General features: G+C 48.0%; 1 protein-coding gene across 5 annotated transcripts in view; it reads left to right on the top strand.

The window, feature by feature from the left end:
* The window catches only part of OGDH (oxoglutarate dehydrogenase), a 93,605-nt gene that overhangs the window by 58,374 nt on the left and 8,769 nt on the right, over positions 1-26,462 (top strand). For all 5 annotated transcript variants that reach the window (XM_032774508.2, XM_032774509.2, XM_032774507.2 and 2 more), the window contains 10 exons: positions 5,406-5,521; positions 7,969-8,123; positions 11,704-11,850; positions 12,725-12,815; positions 15,623-15,802; positions 20,182-20,310; positions 22,075-22,254; positions 22,903-23,055; positions 24,569-24,671; positions 25,018-25,146. In XM_032774508.2, coding sequence (XP_032630399.1) covers positions 5,406-5,521; positions 7,969-8,123; positions 11,704-11,850; positions 12,725-12,815; positions 15,623-15,802; positions 20,182-20,310; positions 22,075-22,254; positions 22,903-23,055; positions 24,569-24,671; positions 25,018-25,146 — 1,383 coding nt within the window. The remainder of the gene's footprint in view (positions 1-5,405; positions 5,522-7,968; positions 8,124-11,703; positions 11,851-12,724; positions 12,816-15,622; positions 15,803-20,181; positions 20,311-22,074; positions 22,255-22,902; positions 23,056-24,568; positions 24,672-25,017; positions 25,147-26,462) is intronic.

Below are 26,462 nucleotides of genomic sequence, written 5' to 3'. Positions count from 1 at the left end.
AGGGCTAAGGCAGGGTGGTGATGGCAGCAGCCGGTGCCCCCCCAGGCCCTCTAAATTGCCTAGGGGCAGCAGGCAGGGCCAGGAGATGTTCCAGGGGAGGCGAGTTGGGGCTGCAGACAGGAGAGACCTGCCCCTGAACGTTGGTGGAGCCTTCCCCCAGGGCCCTGAATATTACTAGAGCATGGACACCAGGGGCTGATACAATTCAGCACCCCTGCCCAGGTACCCCCAAACCCCCATCCTGTAGAGTGGAGGATGAAGTAGTGGGTGAGCAACCACCTTGCAAAGAGCAAGAGGAGGCAAACAGCCTGCACACCTCTAGCAACTGTCAGGAAAGGTAAAGGAATGCTCCTCTATCTGCTGGGTCTGTGGTTCACCTTCTTCCCTTGCTAGTGTCCTGTTTGGGTTCCGGAATGTGGCCGGGGGCAAGCCTGCCCACAGCTAAGGTCTCTCTCCCAGCCTACGGGGAGCCTCCCTTGCCAGTGTGGCAGGCAGGCTCAGAGGGCCCCAGCCTAGTACCAGAGAGTTTCCAAATGACAGGTGGCTTTTCACGAAACTCATTGGCATTAAGCACCCACTTCCTTCTTGAGGCCACATTTTTGCCAAAAGGTAGCATGTTCATGACTACATGGGGAAATTGCTCCAGAATAAGGTAAGGTGTGAATTTAAAGCACTATTGGTATTTCAGAATAGGTGTCCACTATGGGAATTATTCTGATAAATTTCCTTATGTAGATTTCCCATTACACATCCTTACTCCTATTGGGGAATAACTTCCTTGTGACTGCAGTGGAAACTGATGTTAATCTAGTCACTAACATAACATTCCTGAGGCTCTCAGCATTTTCTTTGGCATTAGAAAATCCCCAGCCTAGGACTGTTCAGGTGGCTGCCTGCTAGTCATGGAGAAGGAGCCAGGCACTCTGTGCAGTGTAGTCCCATCTCCTACCTGGTGACCTTGCCGCATCTCACACAGGCTGTTTTGGCTTCACCCCGGTGTGTGTAATTTATATATAAACAACAGCTTCACTTAAATTGTGTTTAATTGCTCAACACTGCCAAAAGCAAAGGCTGAGTTGAGCAGTTGCTGGGCAAGCAATAAGTGATAGAGGAGGTAAAGAGACCAACTCTTATGAGTATGGAGCCAGATTCTGCCCTTTACTCCCTCTGAAGGCAGTGGGCTCCATTTTACCCCAGAGCAGGGGTGGGCAAACTTTTTGGCCCAAGGGCCACATCTGGATGGGGAAATTTTGTGTAGGGCTGGGGCAGGGGGTTGGGGTATGGGAGAGAGCATGGGGAGGGGAGTGTGGTATGCAAGAAGGGGCTCAGGGTAAGGGATTGGGGTGCAGGAGGAGGTACAGAGTGCGGCGGGGGGCTCAAGATGGGATTGGGGGGGCTTAGGGCAGGGAGTTAAGGTGCAGGCTCCAGCCTGGCATTGCTTACCTCAAGCAGCTCCAGGGTGGCAGTGGCGTGCAGCGGGGTTAAAGCAGGCTACCTGCCCGCCCTGGTCCTGCACTGCTCCCAGAAGTGTCCAACATGTCTGGCAGTGGCTCCTGTGGGTGAGCAGGGGAGACAGGAGGCACCACTGCACACCGCCTCACATGCAGGTACCATCTCCAGAGCTCCCGTTGGCTGTGGTTCCTTGTTCCTGTCCAATGGGAGCTGCTGGGGGCAGTGCCTTCAGGTGAGGGCAGTGCATGGAGCCCTCTGCCCTCTTTCCTGTCCCCAGTGGAGGTGTGTGTGCAGGGACGTGGTGCTGGCCACTTCTGAGAGTGGCAATCCTGTGGGCCGGATTGGAAAGCCCTGATGGGCCGGATCTGGCCCATGAGCCATAGTTTTCCCTCCCTTGCCCCAGAGGTGTAAAATCCTATTGTGGAGAGGAGGCATTCAGCAGCACAAACCACCTGCCACTGCAGTTCAGCTGGAGGCCCCAGATCTAACCAGCTTGGCCTGGACAGGGCACGAGCATCTTGGAGACACGAATGCAGTGCATGTGCCAGCAGCAGGACTCTGTGGAACTCCAGTGAGACCAGCTGTTCCTTCACCCCCACAGGGAGTGGCTGCCACGTTGCTCATCACTTGCCCATCGCCAGGATGACTCACCTGTAGTACAGTAGCACAGAGATATGCCCATTGAAGTAACCCAGCACTGCTGTGATTTGAGAACTAAAAAGCCAAGAAGATAGACCAGGAACTTGCCACAGACAGGTCCCTACCTTATGGAAACTCCACTCTAGCTGACTGAGGCTTTAACTGCAGGCTTAAATTTGTGCGTTATTAAAGTTGCACCCTCCCACCAAGGCAGGAAATTCTAAACAGCATCCATATTTCTAACGTCATGCATTGTGGCCTCCTGTAGCACAGTACGTACAGTGTGGGCAATGTAGGGACTGCGTAATACAGAGTTGAGACTTTAGAGGGCCTGACTGTAGACCTAGAGAGGATCACATGCATTCAAAGACTGGAGTGTTGATATGAGCTACAATGACTCTTCTGTGTCATTCAGGCTTCAGCCATTTCATGGAAAGTGTATACTGCCATGTGGTCCCTAACCCTTCCTGTGGAAGGCACTTGTCACTCTGTAAATGTGTATTTAGCCACCCAGTAACAATCTTACTCCATGACCTTACCCATCCCTTTGGTGTCATCCTGCCAACATGTGTGTGGCAGGATTCCAGAGTTGGCACTGTTTATGGCACATGGCTATTGCTCCCCATACAAGTGCAGAGGAGCTGCAGTGACTGCACAGATGCAAGTGGGATGGCCTGAGCCCTGGGCCAGATTAAACCTTATATCAAAGCTAAGCAGATTTTTCAGCACCAAGAGAGAACAAATGCTGTTTGTTTGCTTTTACTAGTTCACCGCACTTCTAGTTGATACGTAAGTGTGGCCTAATGGTTAGAACAGGGGACTGGTGGTCAGGATTCCAGGGTTCTGATCCCAGATCTGCCGCTGGATTATGAAAGGAAAGTCCTTTTCAGTGCCTCAGTTTCTCTGCCTCAAGCATTTTGACCTACCTCACAGAGGTGGTGGTTTCATGTTTGTCACTCACTTTGAGTTCCACTGAGGTGCTATAGGGCAGGATAGTAATTATTGAACATCAACAGGAAGATTATTTTTGTGGATTTAAAAATACCCCCTTCACAACTTGAAACTTCCTGTCCAGAGTTCCAGCTTGGTTCTGTGGCCTATTTATGCCCTCTGAAAAAAAGGCTTGACAGTATAAAAGCTGCTGGGAGCATGCCGGTAATTAGCTGTACTAATTATCTGGCTGTTTTACTAGTGCCTTCAAACAATGTTAAACTACCTTCAGATATATTCATGCCAGCACATCGTCCATGATTAAATTGCTCCATCAGTGCTCACTTTTAAATCAGAAGTCCTTCCACTTTCAAAAGTGGGCACTGAGAAGTGCTCTGATAGAGGGAGCCCTGAAGAGCCATTAACATGGAGTGACCTTGGCCATGTCTAGACTACGCGCCGTATCGGCGCATTAAAATCGATTGCTCGGGGATCGATATATCGTGTCTAATCTAGACGGGATATATCGATCCCTGAGCGTGCTTATATCGATTCCGGAACTCCACCAACCCCAACGGAGTTCCGGAATCAACATGGCGAGCCGCGGACATCGATCCCGTGCGGTGAGGACGGGTGAGTAAATCGATTTTAGATATTCGACTTCAGCTACGTTATTCACGTAGCTGAAATTGCGTATCTAAAATCGATTTTACCCCGTAGTGTAGACCAGCCACTTGGCAGCTGAGGATGTAGACAAACCACTGCATGGACACAGGATGGCTCCTATCAGTGGACTCCAGTTACCGCAGGCAGGTCAGGAGCTCTGTCTGCTCAGAGGAGTTATTGCTAGTCCAAAAAATATGGAATGAAAATAGAATTTCTTCGCAGATCTCTATCTGCTTTGAAACGAGGTACAAGGAGCAGGGCTGAGTTACTCTAAAAAGATATATTGAATTTGGAAAAAGTTCAGAAAAGGTCAACAAATGATTAGAGGTATGGAATGGCTGCCATATGAGGAGAGATTAATAAGACTGGGGCTTTTCAGCTTGGAAAAGAGATGACTAAGGGGGGGATATGACAGAGGTCTATAAAATCATGACCTGGGGGGCACCAAATGAAATTAGTAGGCAGCAGATTTAAAAAAAACAAAAGAAAGTATGTAAACAAGGGTGTGTGTACTAGCCAAACACTGCCACCTAGCTGCCTGCTTCTAAAAGGAGATGATCTGCTCAGAGAGACAGTTGTGATGGTGTTTAAATTGTAATCATGTGGGCCAGCGTACAGCTTTGGTAATGTCTGGGGGGACCTTGGTGGGGAAGAAACCTTATAGCACAATTGGCTTGTTGGTAGAGGAGGAATGGCACATATAGGGCCATATCAGTAACATCTCTGGTTATCACTGGCGTACAGGTCAATCATTAAGGGATTGCCTCTGGTAATGGGATGTTGCATAGGCCTTGCTGCCATGTTCTGAGCACCTCGCCTCCCCCTTGCCAGTTCTTTGCTTTGAGCCCTGTATTTGAGTCCCATGTAAATTTCCTTACAGACCATTAATTTATTTCAAGCTGAAACTTCCCATTTACTATGCTGAAGGCTTCAGCATCGCCTCCTCAGGTACCAAGGTGTGGTGGGCTTAGTGTAAGAACCTATCCACCACAGGGGAAAACAAAGAGCTCCAAGAGTGGCCATGTTTAAACTCATAGGCCTGAGCAGGCTAATGAGGCCATCTCTTGGGCAGAGTAGCGAAACCCTCCTGCCTGCCTACCTACGAAGAGGGCCTTGCTCAAAGCACATGGGTCCCATTTATTGTAAAATACTTCTCTCCCCCGCATGAGCTATTCAGAAGAGTCCACTGCAGAATCCTGAAACTGACGCAGCTTTCTTTATCTTGCTTTCCTTCCTTATTTTTTATTGTTTTGGGTCGGTCCGTTTAACCTTTTTGTTTTCTGCTTCAACTTTGTTTTGTTAATTCCAAACATGGTGAAATCTGTTTGCTCAATGACTCTGGCCAATCCTCTTTGTTTTCCTTCTCTCCCCTATATTATATTCTTAAAATGTATTTTGTGTATGTGGGACTCAATCCATCTCTATTCAACACTCAATTTAATTACCAATTTATATGCATATATATTGCTTTGATGTGTTTGTATCCTGGCATTGCCTGCGTGCCTTTTGTAATAACCTTTTTGTTCTGTGCCTGTGTTTTGTTTAATTACTGCTTGGTTATTTATCCACACAAACCTCCTTCATGCTTATTTTTGGTTTTTGTGCTGCTTTTTTGTCATCCTCTCCACAACCCTGGTTCCTGTGTGACTGTCCATGTCCGAAACACACCCTTCTCTCTCTCTCCTGCTTTGGCTTGTCCTACCCATGAAATCCTGCAGGGTTTTATGGACTTGATGAATCGGATCTCGACAAGGTCTTCCACTTGCCCACGACCACTTTCATTGGAGGCAATGAGTCAGCTCTTCCACTCCGCGAGATCATCCGCCGGCTGGAGGTAAGACAAGTGCAGGGGAATTGCACAGCCTTCAGAAAACTAGGCTGTTCCATTTGCTTCCCAATTCGGGATCTGTATCGGGAGATTTAATAACACAACTCTGAATGCTACTTCCCCTTGCCTCACCAGAGATCAGAATTCTCTGTTCCCCTTTCCTTTATTACTCATAGTCAGCCCTTAACATGGCACTGTTCATCCATGGATCTCCAAGCTCTTTTCAGCAATAGGAGGTGCTGTTATCACCATTTGACAGCTGGAGGAAGAGAGGCTATGAGAGATTGTGATATGCCCAAGATCACACAGTGAGTTAGGTCACTGTGACCTAACCAAGTTCTGCTTACTACCAATCCAGGGACCGGTATTGCCAGCCCCAAGTGTATAGATTTCATAAGTGCAGTCCCTCCCCAATAATCATGAGATCTTAATAAATTTGGGAGTACTTTTATTATTTGCCTTCTGGATTTTGAGCCTTTAGGATCACATTTTCCAGCCACACTCTGCGATCATGAGGGAATAGAAACCTTTCACTTATGAAAGGTGAGATTCTCCCATCATCACAAGACTCCAGGAGTTGGAAATTGAAGAAAAAAAATAGATATCGTACGACTCATAAATATTATGAGAATTAGTAACACTGAGAGCCTGACCCATTGCAGACATCCCCAAAACAGTATTGAAAGCAGGAGAATGTCACTCCCAGCTCTGCACTCAAGATAACAGTGGATGGAGGAAGCAGCTGGGACCTGTAACTCAAGGCTTGGCAGGGAGAAAGCTTTCTGGCCCATGATGGACATTTGTAGTACTCCTCTCTTCCAGCAGCCATGTTATGTATCTGGAAGGTTCAGAGCCTCAGTCTGGGATTGAAGCAGATCTTTTCAACTCATAGTTGTGCTCTCATTCCAGGAGTTGGATCTCAGGGACTGGTGCTACAGGGCAGTGGGGTGCTGTCATAAGTAACTTGTGCTCCTTTCTGCCTCATCCAAGGAGCCACTGTAGGGAGAATGAGAGCCAGATGCTTGTTAGGATGGTGGGTGCTAAACCCACTGGATGTCTGTGGATGGAGGACTGAAGTGATGGCCAAAGTTAGCCTGCTGTTATGGGGTGGGCAGGCACAAGGAGGGAGAGCTGGGCACCATCCCTTGGACAGATTCACTAAGGAATTGAGATGGGGGAAGAGCAGCCCTGGCACAAGCAGACTCCGTGCTCTGTCAGTGGTTGGAGCATGTACCCTTGGCCTGCTGCTCTTGCAGGAGCAGGGAGGGAGCAGGTGCTGCTGATCATGCTTCCAATGAAGGAAGTAGGGCAAGGAGCCAGTTACTCGGGCACTGTCACTTCTTTATGCACCTAGTCACACCAGGTGCAACCATCCAGCTGCCCAGCCCTCAGCAGCTCCTGCCCAGCCCAGCTTTGTTCATTCACACTACGAAGCTCCCTTCTCCCTAGGAGCCACTGAGTTTCATGCTTCACCCTAGTCCGTAGAAGGACTGTGATCACCTCCTTTTATGCATCAATGGTGGCAGCTGCGCTGTAACACATCATGTATTTCAAGGGGTTGTGCAAACCCCAGATGATAGAATATTGCACATGCTATGTTACCTTGATTATGAAAGGAGGAGCTGTGCATGGTAACTGTTCTGTCCTGAGGGCTGTGTTTTTTGGAGCTGTTGCTCTCAGAACCAGTCAGTGTTCAGAAAACAGTGTGTAATCTATGGTTCACAGTCTCAGATACAGCACATTTTCTCAGTAAGATGCATCTAGTCTGAAACCATCAGCACAGCTTAAACAGGACAGCACCTGCCAAGCCATAGTCTCTTCCTACCTTCAACATCGAGTCCTGACCGCTAGTCCTATATGCTAACATTAAGGACCAGATTTCTAAGAAAGCTGAATGTGTTGGGTCCTGAGCTCTTGCAACAATCTGGCTCCATATATCTTTTGCCTCAGCATACCCTTCTCTGGTTCTAGGCAGGTTCTTGTTCCAGGTAACTCCCTAGTATGCACTGTGCTGTTGACAATGCATCTCCCACACGACTTCATTGGGGCTATGCCAGTGCCTTCTGCAGAATACCTCTATTCTGTAAGTATGGACTAACCAGCTCCCTGGAGTGACCCTATGGCTGATACAACCTCATCAGCTTAGTGCAGTACTGGGGAATAGCACAGGAGAGGAGTGAGCAGTCTGTAGCAGGGCTGGATTTCACAACACTAGCAGGTCTCTTCGCTTTCTGATATGCCAGAGGCCCAACATGCCCTGGTGTTAGGGGGATGCAGGAGGCCGTTCTAGTACTGCTTGGGCCTTCTGTGCCATTTGCAGGGCTCCTTGAATTCTGAACGAGGAGCCCATGCCACATGCGGTGACAGGCATTTATTACATTTTATACTTTGCAGGGCAAAAGTGACTTAAATCTCCTGCTTTGCCTTCTGTTCCCCTTTCCTGTGTTAAATAGATGGCTTACTGCCAGCACATTGGCGTGGAGTTCATGTTTATTAATGACCTGGAGCAATGTCAGTGGATACGGCAGAAATTTGAGACTCCAGGAATCATGCAGTTTACCACTGATGAGAAACGAACCCTACTAGCAAGGCTGGTGCGCTCAACCAGGTATTCTGTCTACCTTTTGGTGTCCCTCTGTTGCTGTATGGATGAGGTGGTTCGGTGATGTCCCACGGAGCTCTTAGTGCCACTGATTTGCCTATGGTACTTGTCCAGCCCCGTCACCTATGTATCTGAATCTCACTCTTTAATGTATTTATCCCATGATGCCCTGTTATACAAATGGGGCAGTTGAGGCACAGAGAGGCTACAGGACTTGCCCAAGTCTGTAGCAGAGCAGGGACTTGAATTCAGGGTGGTTCTTCGAGTGCTTGCTCATATCGATTCCAATTAGGTGTGTGTGTGCGCTGCATGCACGATTGTCGGAAGATTTTTACCCTACCAACATTTGGTTGGTCAGCTGAGGCGCCTCCTAAAGCGGCGCCTTAAAGGCGCTGTATATATGCCCCGACCGACCCAATGCCCCCTCAGTTCCTTCTTACCACCCATGATGGTTTTTGGACCTGTGGAGCGTGGCTTAGCTGATCTCCACTGTCCCTAGCATTCTCTTTAGTACCTGTTAGTAGTTTCTGATTAGTTGTTAATAGTTGTGAATTACTTAGTATAGTTAGTTAGTTTAATTAGTGGGGGGGACGGGGTCTTCTCCCTTCTCCCCTATTCTGGTACCCAGGCCCATGCCTGGGTCTCCAGGCTTCAAACCGTGCTTGGCTTGCCAGAGATCGATGCCAATGGGAGACCTCCATGACTCTTGCCTAAGGCTCCTGCACCATCGACTCGCGCCACAAGGACTGTCGAGTCCGGTGCACATAAGCTCCCCAGTGTACACCACGGTCGAGCTGAGACTACCCTCCACACCAGAGACCTTTTCAATGGCGTGGGACGTGATCGCACTCATGGAGCCAACTCTTCTGCTACTGGCAGCACAGACGGTGCTGTCCAAGGGAAAGCTGTCCCTCATGCGACCACTGTTGCTGAGTGAAGGAGGACGACACTGGTCCCGGTCCCGATCTTCTTTCTGGCACCCATCATGATGTCGCTCGCAGTCCCGGCACCGTTCTTATTCTCAGCGCCGGTTGTACTTGCAGCGCCACTACGGCTTGTGGAGATCCGGATTGTGTTACCGCCGGTACCGAGTGGCGCTCAACCTGGAGCTGATTCTGACACCGATCTCACTGGAGGTCGCCATCGAGATCCAGATCAGGCTCCTCGTACCGATACGACCGCAGGCACCGATCAACGTTTCAGTACAGTTCTGTCTCACGGCACCGGTCCCCGGCACCGTACAGCACTGGGGTACTCTGCACCGGCACGTACAGCACCGTCTTGGCCATCTCGCTCCACCTCTGTCTTCATGCTCACAAGGTGGCTATCACTCCCAGGACCAGGGAGGTACAGGCCAGTGGCTAGAAGGCCAGGACAAATATCAGCTTGTATTTTAAAGAATCCTTATTGAGATTGCAGGAAGAAACATCCCGATATGTAGAAAGAACAGTAAATATGGCAGGTGACCAGCTTGGCTTAACAGAGAAATCCTTGCTGATCTTAAATGCAAAAAAGAAGCCTACAAGAAGTGGAAGGTTGGACAAATGACCAGGAAGGAGTATAAAAATATTGCTCAGGAATGCAGGAGTGAAATCAGGAAGGCCAAATAACACTTGGAGTTGCAGCTAGCAAGAGATGTTAAGAGTAACAAGAGGTTTCTTCAGGTATCTTAGCAACAAGAAGAAAGTCAAGGAAAGCATGGCCCCTTACTGAATGAGGGAGGCAACCTAGTGACAGAGAATGTGGAAAAAGCTAACGTACTCAATGCTTTTTTTGCCTCTGTCTTCACGAACAAGGTCAGTTCCCAGACTGCTGCACTGGGCAACACAGCATGGGTAGAAGGTGACCAGCCCTCTGTGGAGAAAGAAGTGGTTCGGGACTGTTTAGAAAAACTTGACGAGCACAAGTCCATGGGGCTGGATGCACTGCATCCAAGGGTGCTAAAGGAGTTGGCGAATGTGATTGCAGGCGAGGCTTGGAAGTCACCTAACTGGAATTGATATAAGCAAGCACTCGAAGAAAAAACGGTTACTCACCTTTTGTAACTGTTCTTCGAGATGTGTTGCTCGTATCTATTCCATTCCCCCAAACCTTCCCCTCTGTCGGAGTAGCCAGCAAGAAGGAACTGAAGGAGGGTCGGTCCGGCAGGGTCGTATATAGACCGCCACTCCAGGGGGCTTCACAGCCAGCCCAACGAGTAGCTGCTAGGGGAAAGTTTCCGACAGCCGAGCATGCGGCACACGCACACCTAACTGGAATAGCTATGAGCAACACATCTCGAAGAACAGTTACAAAAGGTGAATAATGCGTTTTTTTTTTTCCTGTATTGAGTCTGATCTCTAGCAACCTCATTCTCTGAGACTTCAGCTATCTCACTGATGTCCTGACTCCTCGGCCTCCCATTTCTTTTCCACTGCCTGCTTGTTGACCTTAACCCTGTGTTAATTCCCACACTTCTTGCAATGGCTCCTCTCTCAACTTTTGTCTGAGCACTGCTCTCACCAATCTCTCATCACCAAGTTCCTTCTCTCAGGCCACCATCTCATCTCTTTCAACATCACCTTCTGCCCACTACCCCGAAGCTTTCTGTGGTCTCCAAACCGTCAATGCCTTTGATGGCCTTGCTGTTCTCAGATGTTTCCTTTGTCGATTTTTGTTGTGGAACTTCGCTCAGCTATCCCCCATTTCCCCTAGTGCCTGATTCCTCTGCTCCTGAATGTTTCCAGGGAGAGTTTCTCTTCCTTCAGTCCTTCCCTCCTCTTTTCCATACAGTGCTATTCATCACTGCCCACTGGTTCCAGCTCACAGACACTCATCCTTTGCCTCCCTTCTGAAATGCCCCCCATCTTGCATCTTTCCCCTCCCTGTTCAAGGTCTTCTCAGCTCCTTCAAGGAGATCAACAAGATTATGAGTCTTCCACCAGCCCCTACTTCCCTTCTTCTCTTCTGTCACAGACAGAGGTTTCTGATTGCTCCCTACCTTTGCCTTGTCCCCCTTTCCACCCCATCTGCATTCACTACCACTGCCCCCTGCACCTCCCCACTTGGACTCTCCATTCCATTCACTGCATCCGCTCTTACCAAGTTCCACTTTGCAGCTGCTTCTCGAGGCCCTCTTCTTCCACCCCTCTGCAGCTTTTGGTGCTCTTGATTATGACGTTCCATTTTGAAATCTTGACACCCCCCTTTTGGTTTCCACCACTTCAGCCTACCGTTGCCTGTTAGCCAGCTGGCTGTTGGCTGCTCATGGGAATTCTTGGCATTTACTTAAAGCTATATTTAGATTTTATATTTTATCCTTCTCTCTTGCCCTTCATGTGTTCCTTTCATTCTTAGATTAGGACCAGTGTTGGGCAGGGACTGTGCTGGACGTGGCTAGCACTTTGTACATAGTGCGTGCTGTGCTGGTAGTAATAATTATAAGGGCATAACACAGCCAATGGTGCATAGAAGAATCATTTGCACAAGTGATCTGTCGGTCTATATCATCCATCTGTGACTCTCCCACTAACGTCCCTGTGGGTTCTCTGGCCCATGCAATAGGCTGTAGCCTGACCATTGACTTCTGTCTGACTCTGCCTTTCAGGTTTGAGGAGTTCCTCCATCGGAAATGGTCTTCGGAGAAGCGATTTGGCTTGGAAGGCTGTGAGGTGCTTATCCCAGCCCTAAAGACCATCATTGACAAGTCAAGTGAGAATGGAGTGGATTATGTTATCATGGGAATGCCACACAGGTAACAGGATCCTTCTCTCCACCCCATATTTTGGCGACGGGGGCAGCTGGCACGTCAGAAAGATGTAGGCAAGTGGCGGTTGGTGGGGCTGAGATGTAAAGGGAAGCTGGCTTCCCCTAGAACTCTTGCTCTTAGCATGAGATGACTGTTTTTCCAAAGATTATTAAGTTTAGTTGGTTGATACCATTTTCAATCAAATTGAGATTCAAATGCATCTTGGGCATTAGCATCACTCATTCATAGCTAACATCACCCATTATACAAGGCTGCAGGAAATGTATCTTAACGTACAGGGAACACCCTGTGCCTTTCTAAACAAAATGTCCAGTAAGCCCTTAATCTAGGGTATGTGTTGTACCTCCTGCAGAGGAGCCAGGGGTTGAGGCCCTGTTGCTCAGGTGCACAATACTAAGCAATTTGGACTTGTGTTTTAAGAGGTCTGGCCTTGCAACGCAGATTTAACTGGCATCTGGGCCCAAATTAATTGGGAAGTGTAAAGAATGGTCTTCCTGAGGTGGCTGCCAGCATAGGGGAATCTCCTGTGGCTGTTTCTGCCAGAGTCCGGCATGAGTAAATCATAGTATTGCAGACAGAACCCCTCATGGGACAGGGTGCTGCCGGGTGACCCACCTTGCTTTCCTCTTCAGAAGGAGTGCAGGGTATTGGAGTTTCTTGCCACAGACTGTACCACCAGTTTGGGGGGCGTGGGAGAAGTAAAACTGCTTGTTCTTGGTGTAAAATAGAAGGAAGAATGGGTCCTTTGCCTTGGTTTGAAGCATAGATGGTGGGGTGAGAAGCACTCTCTCCAGACAGACAGCATAGAGTGCAAGGTGAGCTGTCCACCTGTAGCTGACCTGTGGCACTGATTTCACAGAGGGCGTCTGAATGTTCTCGCCAACGTGATCAGGAAGGAGCTGGAGCAGATCTTCTGTCAGTTTGATTCCAAGCTGGAGGCTGCTGATGAGGTGAGTGAGGTTTGAGTAGAATCTAAGCAAGCAGCTGCATGAGAGTATAGGTACAGTATGCAGCAGGGCTCTTTCTCCAGGCAGCAGACAACACTTGGCAATCCCTGTTCCTAGAGGCCCCAGCAGAAGACCACATGAGTTGTTGGGCCTAGGGTCCCATCTAGCCTGGTATCCCATCTCTGACAGTGGCCAGCACCAGCTGTATCAGAGGGAGGTGCAAGAATCCCCTTAGTGGGCAATTCTGGAATAACTGTCCATACGGGAAACCTCTGCCTGTTCCTGACCCTCATCAGTTAGTGGTTGGCTTGCCCTGAACCAGGAAGGTTCGTAACCCTTCTGTTTTTCTTATCCTGTGACTTAACGTTGGGCGTTCTCCTTATCCAGGTGGATAACTAGTTATTTATTGATCCTGCTCAGTTCATGGCCTCGATTACCCTGTGGCAGTGAATTCTGCAGGGTAAATGTTGTTGTTTTAAATGTCTTGTCTCAGTTGATCCAGTTTCCAAGCCAAGACAGTACTTTATCCCATGACTGTTTTGTTTACCTTAATAGCTTCTTGTGAGACTTGGTAGCCTCTTCAAAATAGTCTTGAGAGTCCAGTAAATTATGAATCTTGGTTCTCCTGTAGCCTCTACCTTGCTGTCAGAGATGCTAGCGGATTAGAGATGTGGTTGTTCGTTGACACAAGCTGGGCTGATCTGTCTCTATCGTATGATGAGCTTCTAGGTCAGGCTTCCCCCTTTCTTCTGTAGCGTGGCCCACGTGTTGGTAGAGAGATCATCTTAGGGAGCACCTCCCCTCTGTAGCATGTTCTGATTTTTGGCCACATGCCATGCCACTAGCAGCTATAGTAATTCCTTGTTCCTCGTTGAGTGATTGCTCATGTGCATTCCACAGCAGGTGTGCATGCTTGCCATGTGCACCGGTGCCGGAAGTTTTTCCCTTTGCAGTACTCATGGGGAGAGCGCCCCTAGTGACCCATGGTGTGGCGCCGCCCTGGTGTGGTATAAGGGGCGCTGCGTGCTCCCCCCACCCTCAGTTTCTTCTTGCTGCCAGTGAACGTGCCTCGGAACTGCTCTGCTCCAACTCTGCTGTTACTTTCCCTATTGGACTCTGTTAGTTGTCCCTGTAGTTTAAACAAAAACAAAAAGTAGCTTTAGTTAGAATTAGTTAAGTGCGCCTGGGTCGGGGTGTGCCCTGTGCTCCAGGCTTTAAGTCGTGTAACACTTGCAAATAGCCTGTGCCCGTGAGTGAGCCGCACGCAGACTGTTTATGCTGTCTGGGGGACCCCATCTCAGTGACCGCAGCAAGATTTGCAGATCTTTCAAACCTCGGACCAAGAAGGAGCAGGACGTTTGGCTCCAAGCCATTTTGACACCACTGCGCCGCTCCAAGTCAGCACCGTGGCATCAGTGCACGGTGACCCAACGGTGCCCTCCACCAGTCGGCGCCACTCCTCGTCCATGGAACACACTAAAAAGGCGAAGAAGAGGTCTTGTCCACCGAGACACCAGAGCAAGACTGGAGGAGGGACTAGAGCTACGCTGGGCAGCTCTCGGTCCTAGTCGGCCTCGTGGCCTCCGACTCAAGTTGAGCGGAGTAGCCCAGCCCACTCCGAGCTGACCTCCCTGGATGCCAGTGGCCACATTTGGGTGCCCTCCATGCCGGATGCCCTGCAGGCGGCTTGAGACGTTATGTCTCTCCACCTACCATATGGACCAAGACGTTTTCCTGACAATACTCTGTCCCAAACCTCATGCGTCCAGTGATGAGCTCTGCCTCCACATGCTGGATGTGAGAGAGGCCCTGGCCTTTTACCTGAAAAGTACGAAACCATTCAGAAAGTGCTCTCAATAGTTCATCGCCACTGTCAGAGCTGTCTGGCAAGAAGGAACTGAGGGTGGGGCGAGCGCGCAGCACCCCTTATACTGTGCCAGGGCGGCGCTGCACTCACGAGAGTCGCTCTCCTATGGGTACTGCTAAGGGAACTTCCGGCACTGCTGCACATGGTGAGCACACACCTATTGTGGAATGGACATGAGCAACACCTCTCAAGGAACACGAGTTACGGAAAGGTAACTGTCTTTTGGGGGGGAAGGGGAAGCTTGTGTATATTTGTGCCCCTTCTTACACTTACATGATTTTACTTCACATGTCCCAATCTTTTTCTCCCACCCTAGTGAGTTTATTCCCACTTCCAGACCCCGCTTCCTTCTCTTCTCTCCTCTCCCCCCTGCCCCATCCACCTCCCTTGCTCTCTCCAGATCCCATGCACTTACCTCCTTTCCTCAGTGCTTCTACCTCCTGGCTGCTGTCCCACCCTCAATACCCTTTGGTTCTCCCATCTCTAGAGTATAAATGAGGTCAGATGCTTATCAGAGGTGCACAGAATACAGCTGGTGACCAGAGCCTATGTTGTTGAACTTGGATGTTTAAAGCTAGTAGTACCTAGGTACCCAAACAAGAGCCCTTCCTTGGCTTCAATGGGAGCAGGACTCGGTTCTTAAACAATATAAATGATTTTTCACCTTTGTGGCCAATATTTGGGGCACCTCTGTGCTGCTGTTACTCTGTGATATCAGCAAATGCACTTGCTCTGTGGGTTCAGTGTTTCTGGTAATTGCAGCTCTAGCTGAAGAACTCGAAATTCATGACACTTGTGTACTCCACACGGCACTAGTAGATGCTGCGTACCCATGCTGTGAGCCTATTGACTGCGGGAGGCATCAGGAACTCCTGCTCTCATCCGAAATCTCCCCGAGCTCTGCCGCCCAGTCTCCTCTCTTGACTCTGCTCTTTCTCTCCAGGGCTCAGGAGACGTGAAGTACCACTTGGGAATGTACCACCGGAGGATTAACCGTGTCACTGAGAGGAACATCACCCTCTCCTTGGTGGCAAACCCCTCTCACTTGGAGGCTGCAGATCCAGTGGTTATGGGCAAAACAAAGGCAGAGCAGTTTTATTGTGGAGACACTAAAGGAAAGAAGGTAAAGGGCACCGAATATCTCTGATCTAGTGTCTGCTACAAGTTTATTCAAACTCAGCTTGTAGCTGACTGAAGGGAGGCAAACTGCTGCTCCATCAGGGAGCCAGATTAGCCGAAGAAATCCATGTGGTTTGTTTTCCATTCTAAATTTCCCCAGAGATCTGGAATGCTGTCTGTCACAGAGTTCTGGTCCTACATAAAGCATCCTCTCCTGTTTTATTCCTCCATCAATAGTCAGAGCAGTGCTGCTTCTGGCCTGCTCCAACTTAACCAAGCCATGGCGAGCAGCGGAAGTAGCGGCTCAGCCAAAACGTCCTCTCTGATTTTGGGTGTTTTGGAGTGGGAGGCCAGATTTGCTAGGAACGGTGAATGCACAAATCTCCAGTTCAAGTCAGGGGAAGGGGTGGGTGTTCAGCACCTCTGAAAATGGGGCTCAGGGTGCTGAGGTATCTGAGAACCAAGGCATCCCAAATCGGTGGTCATTTTAAAAATAAAAAAAATCAGCTTGTGCTGTGCTGCTACTTAGCAGCAGCGAGAGGCCTTGGTAGTATTCTCAGAGGGACTGGGGATGGAAATGGGAGGAGATATTGAAGTCGGTAAGATGGTAGAAGGCTGAAAGATGCCACAAGTAAGCTTTGTATAACTTGCTGGAAAGGGATAAGCCAATATTTGGTGGCTATAGTGGTGGATTGCACATCTAGACGTCACCATGACTAGGTGATGCAAAGGGGATTCACTCAGACTGAGAACCACTGCCAGTTACTCTGGAAGTTCACTGAGAACAGCAGAGACTGGAGACAGAGAACAGCAGAAAGGGTTGGAGAAAAATATCTGTGGTGCAGATCCTCAAAGAAAAATAGAATTATGCTGGCAATTTACCAGCCATTAATCCATTCCCTTGTAAAAAGACACCATATGAGTGAGTGGCCCATGTTCAGTAAGAGAAATGGGCTTATGTGGAATCATCGCAGACTCTTCTTCACTTTGGTCTACTAACAAAATGTAGTGGAGGAAGAGGACACAGAGGATGGAGTTTGTTTGTTTGTTTGTTTGTTTGTTTGATCAAGTGTCTCATTTAGTTCAGATGCCCTTGTATAGGGATACTCTCTTTTAGGGTCTGGACAAAGCCTTAAGGCATATTGTAAAGTGCGGTAGTGGAAAGCCCCAGCGAATGACGCATGAGAGTCGTCAGTGGGATTGGGGTTAGATCCATTCTGAAAGAGTGGTTAACAAGCAGACCCACTCTAGAATTGCAGACCCCAGCGACCAGAGAAATAACACTAAGGAACCTCGAGAGGGAGTAATGTGAGAGTCGGGCTGCAGTGATGCAGCCTAAGGCATCACGGAATGGGGAGGGAGGTCCCTTTTGCGGCAGGAGATCTCTGCGATAAGTAACCAGGTGTGAGAGTGTCTGGGTGAAGTCCTGGTTCCATTGCAGTTGGTGAGAGTTTGGCCACTAACTTCAGTGTAGTCAGGAGTTGCATGTCTAGAGGCATGTTGTGCAGCAGGGAGTCACCTTCTCTTATAGAAAATGACTATAAACAAACTTCCTCCCCAGATAAACCTGACCATACTGAAGGAACTGAATGTAAATTGAGGATCACTGATCCTGAGATGTCTCCTTGGCTTGAAATAGGTAGTGAGGAACAGAGGATCCATTCCTTGAGAGAGAACAGCTGTGTCCTTCAACCTGTATCCTGATGTGAAAGAACAAGCTGTAAAAAATGGACTGTTATAAGCCAGACACTGAAGTTGCTTACAACAAACATGTATCCAATACCCTGGGAGAGGTGTAAGAGTGAGATTCAACAAGATCAAAAATAGCCCTGGCCCTTTGTGGGAGGACAGAGAATATACCAAGACGAACACTTTCCTCTAGTATGGCGGCATCTGTAGACAGCATTCCACGTCTAGCGTGGTTAGGCAGCAGCCTCACACAGATGCTAGTGGAATTCCCATTTTAATTGCTGCACCTGAAGTGTCCTTACTAATGTTTGAGGTGGCTTGTGAAATGCACATCCTTTCTCTATGCGGATGAATTTTTTCAACCCACGCTTGGGAGGGAAGTCTGTCAGCAGTAAAATGAAAAGCAACCACTAATTTTCATTTAGGATTATTCCCTTTTTCCAAAAGCTGGAGAAGTGAGATGGGCACAGGCTGGTGCTCAGTAAACTTTATCCACCACTGGGACTGGTTCCAGTGTAACACTCAACAGTAGATCAGTTAATTGGCATAATCCACTGATTGCCTTTAATTCCAAAAATCATGTTTTAACTAAGGCTGTAAATTAATCGCCATTAACTCATGCGATTAACTCCAAAAAAAAAAAATCATGATTAATCGCACTGTTAAACAGAATGCCAATTGAAATTTATTAAATATTTGTGGACGTTTTCTATGTTTTCAAATATACTGATTTCAATTACAACACAGAATACAAAGTGTATAGTGTTCACTTTATATTTTTTTATTACAAATATTTGTACTGTAAAAAACCAAAGAAATAGTATTTTTCAGTTCACCTAATACAAGTACTGTAGTGCAATCTCTTCATCATGGAAATTGAACTTACAAATTGTAGAATTATGTACAGAAAAATAACTGCATTCAAAAATAAAACAATGTAAAACATTAGAGCCGACAAGTCCACTCGGTCCTACTTCAGCCAATCGCTCAGACAAACAAGTTTGGTTAAAATTTACGGGAGATAATGCTGCCAGCTTCTTGTTTACAATGTCAGCTGAAGGTGAGAACAGGCATTCTCATGGCACTCCTGTAGCCAGCACTGCAAGGTATTTACATGTTAGATATGCTAAACATTCATATGCCCCTTCATTCTTCAGCCACCATTCCAGAGGACATACTTTCATGCTGATGATGCTCATTAAAAAAAAAAAAAAATAATAATGCATTAATTACGTTTGTGACTGAGCTCCATTGGGGAGAATTGTATGTCTCCTGTTCTGTTTTACCGGCATTCTGCCGTATGTTTCATGTCATAGCTGTCTCGGATGATGACCCAACACATGTTTGTTTTAAGAACACTTTCACAGCAGATTTGACAAAATGCAAAGAAGGTACCAATGTGAGATTTCTAAAAATAGCTACAGCTCTCTGCCCAAAGTTTAAGAATCTGAAGTGCCTTCCAAAATCTGGGAGGGATGAGGTGTGTAACATGCTTTCAGAAGACTTAAAAGAGCAACACTCAGATGCAAAAACTACAGAACCCGAACCACCACAAAAGAAAATCAACCTTCTGCTGGTGGCATCTGTCTCAGATGATGAAAATGAACATGTTCAGTCTGCATTGCTTTGGATTGTTATCAAGCAGAACCCACATCAGCATGGACACGTCCTCTGGAATGGTGGTTGAAACACGAAGGGATATATGAATCTTTAGCGCATATGGCACGTAAATACCTTGTGGCGCCAGCTACAAAAGTGCCATGAGAATGCTTATTCTCACTTTCAGGTGACGTGAACAAGAAGCAGGCAGCATTATCTCCTGCAAATTGTAACCAAACTTGTTTGTCTGAGCGATTTGGCTCAAGCAGGACTGAGTGGACATGCAGGCTTTAAAATTTTACATGGTTTTATTTTGAATGCTGGTCTTTTTTGTACATAATTCTACATTTGTAAGTTCAACTTTCATGATAAAGAGCTTGCACTACAGTACTTGTATTAGGTGAATTGAAAAATTACTATTTCTTTGTTTTTTACAGTGCAAATACTTGTAATCAAAAATAAATAGTGAGAACTGTACACTTTGTATTCTGTGTTGTAATTGAAATCAGTATATTTGAAAATGTAGAAAACATCCAAAAATATTTAAATAAATGGTATTCTATTATTTAACAGCGTGATTAATCGCGATTAATATTTTTAATCATGCAATTAATTGCGATTAATTTTTTGTTCAATTTAACAGCCCTAGTTTTAACATAGTCCTCTAGAATTTCAGGAGGAGAGAGCTCTGAATCCACTCAGTATCTTCCTGAGTCATTGCACCAGAGACACTAGCCATAGTCTTGTCAGATCCAGCTTCACATGGAAGAGCTTTGTCGAAACATCAAACTGGATCCTCACTCCCTAGTGCAGTCACCTGGGGGCTAAAGCATCAGATTTTCCTTGCCATGAAGGTTATGGACAGACAATGGAAAGGATGAGGCAAAGGAGCTGCCACCAGAGAGATGTGGAGATAGAGAATTTTCTTTTCCATGCCCAGTCAGAGCCTGCTTGTGGCTGCTTCCCCACTCTAGCCAATAGCCCCTCCTTCCCCAGTACTGCCGGGCCCCGTCTGTGTGCACTTCTGGGCACCTTTAATGCTGAAAGTAAGCCAACAAGCCCCCAGCCTTCAGCTTGGCCTTCTTATCTCCACAGGTGATGTCCATTCTCTTGCACGGAGATGCGGCTTTTGCCGGGCAGGGCATAGTGTATGAGACGTTCCACTTGAGCGACTTGCCATCCTATACCACACATGGGACAGTTCACGTGGTTGTGAATAACCAGGTAAAAACTGGGCCCCTTCGTTGCAGGACTGGGTCCTTCAGCTCCACTGATACCAGAATCTTTGAGAACATGCACTTTAAATGCCCAGGGCAGGGATAGTAGTTTGTCAGTCTCTGATGTATCATGCTCGTGCGCTAGCACTAGTAAGCATGTGTCAAGGATGTGTTTTATCCTAGGGATGGGGCCCTGCATCAGGGTCTTCTCCCACTAAAATGCTGCTGTGTTGTACCTGTGAAACTCCAGTTATGGTTCACTGCTGGAATTAGGGCTTCTGGGGATGACTATAGGCAGATCCATAAGCAGGAGAGCTTCTATGAGACAAGGCTAAGGAACAAGAACAACTGATGATAACTTGCTCTGGGCTATAACAGTTAAGTTTCTAGTGTCTAGGGCCTGGTCTACACTACAGGCTTAGGTTGACATAAGACAGGTTACTTCAGCCTAATTAAGTCAGTGTACACACTACAGCCTTGCTCCCACTGGTGTAAGTGCCGATGTACCTCCTATGCCTCTTGTGGAGATGGGCTTATGTTGGTGTAGTTAGGGTGACGCAGTGTCACTGCGGGTTACTTACATGGGCTGTTGGCTGTCATTCTTATCAATTTCATGGCTCCATGCTGGCATCCTGAAATTGACAAGAAAGCGGGGCTGTCGACTCCAGGATGTGGAGAGGGCTCCAGCTAAAGCCCGACTGTTCCCTGGGTCCCATCTGCCCACTCTCAGCCTGCCAGCTACATGGGCTCCCCTTTCCCAGCCCAGCTGCTCCCCCGGTCCTGGCTCCCAGCCCAGCTGCCTCCCACTGCCCAGGGGCTCCTGAGCAGGGAGCTGCATGCAGAGCTGACAGCTTATGCTCTCAACCCCCTTACACTGTCCCTCTTAAGTCGGTGGAAGCGTTCCTGATGATGACGTGCATCACCGACAGGAGGAGGGGGGTGTGGACATGAACCACTGCAGAGGTTGACTTACAGCCACCAAACATAGGTGGACGTAAGTCTGTAGTGTAGACTTGCCCTAAATTATTGTCTTTTTGATCCCCTGTTCTGTTTTGAGGTCAGGTGACAGTGGCTGGATTGATATCCCGTTCACTGATGCTGGGCAGACTGGTTCTGAGCAGCGCCCAGTGGAAGAAGGAGGGGGACTGTTTGAGCTTTATATGATCTCTCTGAAAGAGTCTTTACCCTGTCTTACCTCTCAAAGCACCGCCCTTTATGTGGACTCCATTAATGCTCTCCTCCGGTGACCACCCTCCCTCTGCTGAACAGAGCATAACGAAGTCAGAACAGAACTAACTTAAAACTGACTTGGGTAGCTTCTCTAGCTAGACCAATGTAATAACTGGGGCTCCCTTTACTGGCCTGAGAAGCTTTCTCCAGGAAAGGTAATAGTTGTTCTGTAATACTTACCTCTGGTTGGAGATCTGTTATCCAGCAGGTGGGGTAAATTATTGTAAAAATCTCTTATCAATCATGACAGCTCTTTGGTCTAACCTGACATGGAGGCAGTGTGGTCTTGTGGTTAGAGCAGGGACTGGTAGGTAGTTGGAAGCTTGCAAATTTACTCCCAGCTCTGCCAACAACTTGCTTAAAATCTGTCTGTTTTCCTTCTGCAAAGTGGAGGGAACTCTCTCTCCTCCCACTCTGTGTGAAGCACTTTGAGATGCTCAGATGAGCGCTATTTGATTGCCAAGCCTAACTATTTTCTAGACCTTTTTTGTGTCTGCCTTCTGCAATTTTCCATGATGGTCCCAAATTGCTCTGTTTCCAGATTGGATTCACTACAGACCCTCGTATGGCCCGTTCCTCTCCGTACCCAACCGACGTTGCCCGGGTGGTGAATGCACCCATTTTCCATGTCAATGCAGATGACCCAGAGGCAGTGGTGTATGTGTGCAATGTAGCAGCAGAATGGAGAAGCACTTTTCACAAAGACGTGGTGGTTGACTTGGTAGGTGATTGGGAACCAGTTCGGGCTTTGCTAAAATCCTGGCTTTGTTTAGTGAACTTCTGGGGAAATGACAAAATGCTCTTCAGATGAACCATTGGAGGCATCTTGGACTGTGGTTGTACAGCAGCTAGCACAATGGAACCCTGGGCCATGACTGGGGCTCAGAGGTGCTACTGTAATCCAAATAATAAATAATGCCCGTCTTGTGTTTCTTTGCACCTTAACCCTTTGTTCTTTGGGTCTAGTGGTTGGGGGGGGGGGACATCTAAAGAAATATTTAAGTGAAAACAAGACACTGAAAATGTAGCTGTGTTGTGCTTGAAGGAAAGGAGATGCTAATTTTCCTGTAACTGCTCAAATAGCTGCAGTTTTTCTTTTAAACTGGGATGAAACCATTCCATTAAGTCATTAGTTACTCTAGTTTTACACCAGTGTCGCTCCATTGACTTCAGTGGAACCTACTCCTGATTTTACACTAGTCTAAATGAGATCAAAATCAGGCCCTCTGCCTTCAGGCTGTACATGATTTTCTTCATCATGGGTGCATCCCACATACAGATCAATGTAAATGTGACTGCTTTTTTGGTGTCTGACATAGGGATTGAAGACTGGCTATTTTTTATGGCTTTCTTTCCTTGAATGCACTAGGTGTGTTACAGGCGCAATGGTCATAACGAGATGGACGAACCCATGTTCACCCAGCCGTTGATGTATAATCAGATCCGGAAGCAGAAACCTGTGCTGCAAAAATACGCTGAGATGTTAATTTCAGAGGGGGTGGTAAATCAACCAGAGTACGAGGTACTGTTACCCAGTGCTCTAAAAGAAAGGTGCAGTCAGTGATCAGTCACAACCCCTTAAATCTAGTTGGCAAATAACAATGTTGAGTGGGGGAAAATGCAAATTAATATCATGCAAGAAATACATGAAGGTTACCAGTATTGCCATTGTTGCATAGCATGACTGCGCCCCTCCCTGCAGACTCAGCAGTGTGGTGTAGCGTTGCCTTGCCCTAAGGGGTCTGGGCAGGGGAGGGCTAAAGAGGTACCCAAAGATCTGCTGATGTGTTTGGAAGGTAGGAGCTCAGAGTTAGACATCCAAGGGGCCTCAGCACTTGTTGCTAGCATTCCTAGCAAGGTTCTCCTGACTAAAGAAGCTAAAGCTGTTTTCTGAGAGCAGCACAAGCCTATCCATGCTTCTGGTTAGTACCTGGCCCTTGGGCAAAAAATCCCTCTCTTCACTGGTCCTGGAAACACATGGACTCCATTTAAACCCAGTTGTAGTTGGTACAGTTATAGTCCCACTGTGAATAAGGTCTGTGGTCCAATCTACGCTTTACATGCTACCATTTTGGTTACCCACTTACAATACAGTAATTGTGCCAATATCATTCCCCCTTCTCTGTATTTGGAGCACAGCAGTAATTAACTGTGAGCCATGTTGCAGTCTTGGGGTGAAATCCTGGCCTCACCAAAGTCAGTGGCAAAACTCTCAGGGCTGTAGACGTAGTTCAGGAACGCAAGTGACTCCTGGCTTAGCCTTGCCTGCACTATAAGATCAGACAGCATTGTACCTGTGCTGCTTACATAGTTGCTGGCACTGTGTCGATGGGACGTAACTGAAAAGTGCTTTATTCTGCCTCTTGAGCATTCAGACCCATTTGCTGGCTGTGGCATTTCCTAATGTCAGGGGTATTTGGGATGCCTCACTGGAACTGGGCTTTTGTATTTTATGCAACTTTGGCATCAGCGAAAGACATAAGGTTTTAACTGGCGCACAGTCAGCAATAGGCTGTACCCTGGCAGTGCTGATCTTTTGTTCCTAGTGTTGTATGGTCAGGCACAAGCATGGCAGCGTGCAGCAGCCATGAATGTGGTGCGAGGCACGTTTGTGGTCCAGGTCCTAACCCATGAGTCAGGGTACATAACATAAGAACAGCCATACTGGGTCAGACGAAAGGTCCATCTCGCCCAGTATCCCATCTACCTACAGTGGCCAATGCCAGGTGCCCCAGAGGGATAATAATCAAGTGATCTCTCTCCTGACATCCACTTCCACCCTTTGACAAACAGAGGCCAGGGACACCATTCCTTACCCATCCTGGCTAATAGCCATTAATGGACTTAAACTCTACTTTAAATTCATGGAGGTTAAAGTATCTGGAGAGGAGTTGGATGTGAAAATGCCCCCTCTGGGATCCACATAGACTTGGGCTGAAATGGAGAGAGAGCAGCAACAAGAGGCATGGCCTTTAACCCCAGCGCTCTTACTTTGGCTGCTTCTCAGTGACAATATTCTGCCCTATTGCTCTCAGGAGGAAATTTCCAAGTATGATAGGATCTGTGAAGAGGCCCATGCCAGATCCAAGAATGAAAAAATCCTGCACATCAAGCACTGGCTGGATTCCCCTTGGCCTGGTAAGTAACTAGCAGCTTCCCTGACAAATGGCCAGAACTCAGGAACCACTTCTGCCTCCAGTGGATTAGACCTTCGACTTCCGTCACAGATAGGAGCCGTGTGTCTCCAGGGACGTGTAATGAAGAGAGTGGGAAATACACCACTCCAGCCTGGTGAAGAAAATGCACCCATCGGGAAAGCATGGGGGACTGACAGAGGTGGAGCAGCTCAGGGTTTGCTCTGCATCCCAAATCCTCTTCCACATCAGAGAGTACAGAAGGGCCTGTAACATAGTTATCAAATGCTCTTACTACAGCGCCAGCTTGGCCTTCACCAGGTCACAGATGATCTCTCCTCCTTCCCCAGGTTTCTTCACTCTCGAGGGCCAGCCTCGGAGCATGACCTGTCCCTCTACTGGTCTGAATGAAGAAGACTTGGCCCATATAGGCAAGGTGGCCAGCTCCGTGCCTGTTGAGGATTTCACAATTCATGGAGGTACAAACGTGCTGGAGTAGATGCCCCTGGCACCCCAGACTCTAGGGGTTTATTCTTTGTAGAGCTGGAGGCTTTACAGAGTAGAGGATATGGTTAATACTGTGAGTGGAAGTTGTTCCACCACAATCTACAGGGAGTCATGGTCTCTGGTGCTGTAGACTGAAGCCATAGGCCAGCCTGGGGAGTGGGAGGGAGAAGGTCTGCTAGAATGGTTAACTCTTGGAACAAGCTACTAAGGGAAATGGTGGGTTCTCCCTCTCTTGGTGTCTTCAGACAGACTGGCTGCCTTCCTGGAGATGCTTTAGTCATACACAAGTTGTTGGGCCAGCGAAGGGGTAACTGGATGAAATTCCATGGCCCGTGTGCTATACAGCACTGGCTCTCAAACTGGAGCTGCCACTTGTTCAGGGAAAGCCCCTGGCGGGCCGGGCCAGCTTGTTTACCTGCCACGTCAGCAGGTTTGTCCAATTGCAGCTCCCACTGTCTGCGGTTCGCCATTCCAGGCCAATGGGAGCCGCAGGAAGCGGCATGGGCCAAGGGACGTGCTGGCCACCCTTCCTGCAGCCCCCATTGGCCTGGAGTGGCAAACTGCAGCCAGTGGGAGCCACGGTTGGCCAAACCTGCAGATGCAGCAGATAAACAAACCAGCCCGGCCCGCCAGGGGCTTTCCCGGAACAAGCGGCGGCCCTGGTTTGAGAACCACTGCTGTACAGGACTAGATCTTCAAATCTGAGTGAATGAGGACTTCCATGTGGTGGTTCAGACCCAAAATATGATGGTTGGTTAGGATGGGAATGAGTGCTAATGAGACTTCTGAGGGTGCTTATCTGTCCCCCATCACTAGTATCTGAGATGCTTCCCATCTTCAATGTGTTTATCCTCTCATACCTCTGTGGGGCAAGCAGGACTTGTATCGCCATTGTTCAGAGGGGAAACTGAGGCCCAGAGAGGCTAAGGGATTAGCTCAGGTAATGCAGGCAGCCTGTGCCAGAGCAGGGACTTGAACCCAGTGTCCCATACTTCCTCTCCCAAAAAAAAAAAAAAAACCTTATGGCAGTGGCCAAAGTCTCCAGCTGGTACTAAGTTCTTGACCTTTAGAGCTTCTTGTGAGTTTCACAGTCTGGTGACATGAATCTAGACCCCTCATCCCCAGTACCTTCTGGTCGTGGACCTGGCAATGCCCATGATTTTGACCCAGCACTCAAACGGTTCTCTCCACTACCGCTTGGACTCCTCTGAAGTTAGAGTTCAGGTCTCCTCTCCTGGGCAGCCATGTCTGGCAGTGAGTGCTCCTAATGCAGGTGAAGTTGGCTCAG

Source organism: Chelonoidis abingdonii, chromosome 2, assembly GCF_003597395.2.
Source record: "Chelonoidis abingdonii isolate Lonesome George chromosome 2, CheloAbing_2.0, whole genome shotgun sequence".
Taxonomy (NCBI): Eukaryota; Metazoa; Chordata; order Testudines; family Testudinidae; genus Chelonoidis; species Chelonoidis abingdonii.
The sequence above is the reverse complement of the archived record's forward strand: the minus strand, read 5'-3'. Positions and strand labels throughout refer to the sequence as shown.